Here is a 5,927-nt window from a genome sequence, read left to right on the forward strand (position 1 = left end):
GAGGACTCTAAAACTTCACCTGAGCCTCCCTCGGCATATGGGTGAGTAGATAATGGCTGAATTTTCATTTTTGGGTGCACTATCCCTTTAACAAGGGCAGCATCTACACATACAACACAGTGAGTGGTGGTAGATGTACCTTTAAACTTAGTTTGCGAGCCACCAATAAAAACAGAGAAAAAGAAGAACAACAACTGCAGCACGCGGTCTAGAGGGTAAAACATGTTGCGGTGCGGATGTCTTTCACAGTTCCAGAGGAAGACAACAGGATTGTGCCGAGGGTCTGATCTCCGACCGCCCGACACCAGTTAGACACAGCGCTTAAGGACCGTCTCCAGAGTGTTAGCACGAGCTAATCAGCAGCAGCGGCTAACATCAAACACTGAGCTTTTAAAAGGCTCGACTCTGTTGTTAAACTTATTAATAACTGCTAAACATGTGATGCTGCAGTTGGAGATTATTTGTATTGTTACCTCTCTGGTTCAGTCAGGGCTGTGGAATATTTATATTTATTATATTAAGATTTCCTCGCTACATCTCAGCCTTTCTTACCCTCAGGTGTAAATAAACTACTTTGTTTGCACTTCATTTAAAAACAAAAATGTGAAATTATTGGTTCTTGGTATTGGTTGAAATAATCCATATCGGTGCATCCCCCATTAAAATCCCATAAAAGTTAAGTTAAAAAAAAAGCTTGTATCTAAAAACCATTGTCAGAAATATTCTACCTCATCCCCCAGGTTAGGCGTGGGCGTGGGCAGCGTGCCGTTCCCACTAAAACGGTCAGCCAGGCTGGTTCCGTTTGCAGCGTCTGTTCCTGTATTAGCCTGATCGGTTTTGGAGGAAGTCCAGATGGCCAGCCAGTAGTCGATGGCAACGATGACAGAGTGTTTGAGAAGTTTAGAGGACACCATCAGGAAGACCATGAGGAAGCCACCAGAGGACAGGTAACACCAACACACCTGAGGAGACGACGTCATTAGAGACAGATTCAAAGTTTAGTTTAGAGGTAAAGCTGCTCTGGATACAGACGTCCTGCAGATGATTGATTGATCAATTTGTTTGCTTTTCCCCTTTATTATTTGAGTCTCTACTTGTGTTTGGTTTACCCTCCATGGGATCTTTGATCTTCTGTTTGTCATTGTGGACATGTTGTCGTCATCTTCCTCCTCCTCTTCTTCCTCTGATAAAATCAGGTGTTAGGAATATGACATTTAATTTAATCAAACGTGACACACTATAAACACCTTTTCTACTTCATCCTTCTTTTTTTAACAAGTTATGTCTTATCAATTATGTCGATGACTAATTTTAAGAGTTGGTCATGAAACAAGCCTGAAAGAATGACTTTTAAAAGAGGAAGTGGTTCATCTGTTACCTTCGTCCTCGTCGTCGATTTGGTTCTTGGCCTCTCTGGAGTAGAAAGCTCTCCTCAGTGTTTTCCTCTCTAGTGTTGTTTGACTGTCCTGCTGTACGTCCTACACATAGAGACACAGCAGAGACAGAATAAAGCTTTGAATACACTCACTGTAGAGGTTGAAACGTGAGTGGGTATGAATGTAGACTGCTGGTGTTTATATTTGGTTAATGTCAACATGTTGGTTGTAGCCATGTCACTGTACCTTCTCCAGGCCGTGGTCTTGTCTGTTCATCAGGGTCTTCCAGTGATCATAAAGCTCAATGTCATGAGTCTGGATGTCCTTCAGCGTCCCCTCTCTCAGCACAGAGCCGTCCTTCATCGCTATAATCTGGACAACACACACAAAAATAAAAGTTAAGGCTTGACTGAGATGAATACTGCTCACTGTATATGTTCCATAGAATAAATCTCACCCAGTCTGCGTGTATGAGGTACTGCAGTTTGTGGGTGACCAGGACTACAGTCCGTTTATCATCCTGCAGGAACTTGAGGATTCCTTCCTGCATCAGGTGATCACTGAGGTGGATGTCCAGCGCTGAGAAGGGATCGTCCTACGAGACACGAGACAGAGACGGACATAAGTGAGACAAGAAATAAATTGTCATGTAAAGAGCTGTCTAAATACTGATGTACAGATATATGTGTATCGTCGTACTGAAGGTTTTGATTCAAAGTGAGTAGACACACAGTTTGTGACTCAGCTGGGACAGATCCTCTAAACTGACACAGATAAAGAGTGTACAATGGTAAAAAATGTTCAAACCTTTTGTCACATAATGTTTCTGTCTCGCCATGGTTAGCACTTTTGCATCACAGCAGGAGGGAAAAAAACTTAACTATCCTATCTAATAAAGGCAAAATGCCCGAAAAGTAATCTTTAAAAAAAGACAATTGTACAGTCTTTTCCTGAAACCCTGTGTGTCACATGCAAAAATTAGGCAAGCCTTCTGTTCTCTGGATGTTCTGCAGCACTGCTCACACAGGCAGTGTGGCCCAGACATTGCTGTAGGCTTTCTCAGGGTTATCCGGCTTCCTCCCACAGTCCAAAGACATGCAGGTTAATTGGTGACTCTAAATTGTCCATAGATGTGAATGTGAGTGTGAATGGTTGTCTGTCTCTAAGGCCCTGTTTAGACGACAACGGTTTCTCTAAAAACAGAAAAGTCTGTCCTTTGCGTTTTAAAAAAACTTTTGCATTTATATGACGACGTTATTGAAACAATCCCCTGTTCACACGGAGCCGCAAAATCTACTGGAAACGCTGTAGTATGCACGCCAGGCCAATGGGTGGCAGTGTAAATTTGCAAAGCAACACCACGGCATGACGCCATGCGCCTGCGCTGAAGCGCCTTCCTCTACAACGAGATGATTTCAAACCACAACAAAGAAGACACAATGGCGAAAGCATACACAGATAACTTTGTCTGGATGGACGACGAGGTGGAGTTGCTACAGTAACAGATCTACACTTCACTTCAAATCAACAGGGTGAGCAGCACAAACAGAGCTCGGCATTGTTGTTGTGACGGTTGGCCTGCCTAGTGACTGGAACCGTAATGCGCATGTGTGAAAAGTCTCCGTTTTCAGAGGAACTGCATATTGCAAGTTTACATGACAATGGAGACGCTGCCGTTTCCAAAAAGTTGCACTCTGGAACCCGTTTTCAAAACGTTGCGTTTTCAGGCACCCAAAACGCCGCTGACGTATAAACGATCGGCCAAAACGCAACTAAAGTTTAACGTTTTCAGTTGAAATTGTTGTCGTATAAACGAGGCCTAAGGCCCCTTTTACACTGCCAGATTTTCAGCGAATGTTGGGCCGTTTTGCCGGCAAGCTGCGAGCGTTTAGACACACAGAGCCGGATTGGCGAGTTGATCTGAGGTGCCCAATTTTCCGCCTCGTAGGGTAGACATATTGGCAAACTCTTTATGGTTTAAAGAGCGAGGCGGCCTTCCGCCATGGGAGGGGCTGTTGATGACTTGTGGGAGGAGCTGTTGATGATGCTGCACGTGCGACCCACTGGCGGTGGATAAACAGGAAACAGCTGACAACAGGAATTAGCAAGCAGCTAGTAGCAAGAGGGAAACACAAACCTGACAGACACTGTAAAGATGAGCAACTGGGGAGACAAGGAATTGCGCGCCCTCCTTGTCCTCGCAAACGAAGAGGCCATTAACCGTCAGATGACGGGGACGGTGAAGGACGGGCCGACTTACGAGAGAATCGCCGAAGGACTGACCAGCCGCGGCTTCCCTCCCACGTCACTGTTTACGTCACACGCTGAGCTACACGTTTTGTTACTTGCTCACGCCCCCCATTGCCCCGAAAAAGGCACATTAAACAAAAGTAGGTAGGCGGCAATTTTCCGCACTCCCCGATTTTGTTTTTATACTGCCAATGCTGAACAAAGACTGATTGGGCTTTCCTACAAATTTGCACAATTCCTATTTAAAAAGGGCTTCAGTGTGTCAGCTCTGTGATAGTCTGGTGACCTGAGAAACTTTGAACAGGTACCTGTGTTGATTGCTTGAATTAACTCCTGAAGTGGATCTAAACATTGTCTGTTATTTACCGTTTATTCATCGATACCTCAGCTATGTCCATCTTCCCGGGTGGGTCGGTGCTATAGAGTGGTAATGGAGTTCTAGTTGTGATTAATTGATGTACGATGATGCATAATTCAATCCTGAGATCAGATATGAGAAGCCTGAGCTTAAAGCAAACATCCCCTCATTATCCATCACAGTGATGAGTGTGTAAAAGAACAACACAGAGCTTTTAAAGTGGAATGTATGCTTGATAACCAATTAAAGCTGCAGTGGCAACAGGAAATGAGGCAACCACTCAGAAAGAAAAACACATGACAGCAGAGCAGAGACGTGAGACACCTCCTCGTCCCAGAGGCCAACATGCACCATGTGTTATATCATACAGTCAATCATAAAGAAATGTATTGTTAGGGTGTTTCTTTCTGCTGGATGTTAAACTAATTAATGGGTGATAGAAAATTAGAAAATTGCCCACAAGATTCGTTCTTTCCAATATGAAATGAAAAAATAAACAGACTATGTGTTAACACAGGGAGATTCAATCTTTTTGTACATTTTTAAGAGGTTTATTAACTCACCAAGAAGACGATGTTGGTGTTCTGGTAGAGAGCTCTGGCCACACAGATTCTCTGTCTCTGACCTCCACTCAGGTTGATGCCCTGAATCCCAGCAACACAGAGGAAAAAAAGTAAGAATGTCACTTAAAGATCCTACAAGTCCCGTTTTTGCAGACTATTTACAGACAGTGAAGGCCCAGACGCATAAAAGCAACATCCAAGAACTAGCAGCAACGAAGGTCGACTCTTGCGTCACCTCACATCACCTGTGTCACGGCCAAAAAGTTGCACTTGAACACACACAAAGACTACAGCAACAGCAAACCAGCACATTCATTCTTTGCCTGTGTGAGAGGAAATGACTCTCCATACCAGCAGGACAGATTCAAGATGCTAGTTAGCCTGTTGGCACATTAACAGCACAACCTGAACAAAAGATATTCACCATGCGCTGGCGAATAATACCCCAAACCATCATAAACCATTTCTGAAGAGCTCAGTGCCTAAAAAAGTAATCTCACCTTCTTTAACAAATCTGTTTTGATCTCACACCCTCTCGACCTCAGTCATTTGTTTACTTTCCTCACTTCTGTTTCTCTTCTAATGCACTGAGCTGAACTGTCAATCAGAGGGATTTCTCTCACCGACAGGCTCCACCATCCCTGACGCCGATTCAACATGCTGAAAAAAACTGACCACTGGCCGACCGTTGGCTTGGCGTCAGGGCCTTAACTTCTCGAAATTGATTTACAGGATATATCTAATTAATTTTTTCAACCTAACCATGTAGAAATCATAAATCAAACATGTGCGTACCCTCTCTCCAATCTCAGTTTGATCTCCAAAAGGCAGCAGGTCAATGTCTGGCTGCAGAGAGCAGGCATCGATCACGGCCTTGTACCTGAAAAACAGAAAAGACACCATCATTGGGTAAGTAAAATCTCAAAGTCTTCCTGCTTCCTCACCTGGTCCAGGTCTGGCATCATGACATGAACTGCAGTTTCTTGATTCAAAGAGCAATTGATTCAATCAGCGCCATGGATGGGACTAACACCGTTGTCAAGCTGTCTGCAGAAACTTTTAACCCTTTCCTAAACACATGCTGGCTTGGCTTGACTTAATTTGACTTGTCATGTCAACCCAGCGCTGCATACAACAGGGATAGCCTCTTGTGGGTGTGTCTTTACTTGTGATGATTTTAACCCTCTTAAAGGGAAATTTTGGTTTATTTCAACCTGTCTCCTATCGTCCTAAATTTGTTTCAAGTGACTAGTGACATAAAAATAATAGTTAGCATGTTAGCCGTTAGCCTAGATACAGCCGGGGTGCATAGTAACGTCAGACCTGTTAAAACGTAAGTGAACGGGCAACCTTCAAGTGCAAAGTTAGTCCACTAAACAA

The 5,927-nt window shown here is 43.8% G+C and overlaps 2 protein-coding genes across 5 annotated transcripts in view; one reads left to right on the forward strand and one right to left on the reverse strand.

Moving 5' to 3' along the window:
- Positions 1-5,927, reverse strand: part of abcc9 (ATP-binding cassette, sub-family C (CFTR/MRP), member 9) — a 555,625-nt gene that overhangs the window by 488,460 nt on the left and 61,238 nt on the right. For all 4 annotated transcript variants that reach the window (XR_007569361.1, XR_007569360.1, XM_050036263.1 and 1 more), the window contains 7 exons: positions 5,343-5,427; positions 4,548-4,628; positions 1,834-1,971; positions 1,623-1,748; positions 1,379-1,478; positions 1,110-1,183; positions 729-962 (listed from right to left, as the gene is read on the reverse strand). Coding sequence is in view for 2 of the 4 variants with exons in the window: in XM_050036263.1 (XP_049892220.1) it covers positions 729-962; positions 1,110-1,183; positions 1,379-1,478; positions 1,623-1,748; positions 1,834-1,971; positions 4,548-4,628; positions 5,343-5,427 (838 nt within the window). In the remaining 2 variants the exon portion in view is untranslated. The remainder of the gene's footprint in view (positions 1-728; positions 963-1,109; positions 1,184-1,378; positions 1,479-1,622; positions 1,749-1,833; positions 1,972-4,547; positions 4,629-5,342; positions 5,428-5,927) is intronic.
- The window catches only part of ptpro (protein tyrosine phosphatase receptor type O), a 201,047-nt gene that overhangs the window by 614 nt on the left and 194,506 nt on the right, over positions 1-5,927 (forward strand). The gene's annotated exons all lie outside the window — the stretch shown is intronic.

Source organism: Epinephelus moara, chromosome 23, assembly GCF_006386435.1.
Source record: "Epinephelus moara isolate mb chromosome 23, YSFRI_EMoa_1.0, whole genome shotgun sequence".
Taxonomy (NCBI): domain Eukaryota; kingdom Metazoa; phylum Chordata; class Actinopteri; order Perciformes; family Serranidae; genus Epinephelus; species Epinephelus moara.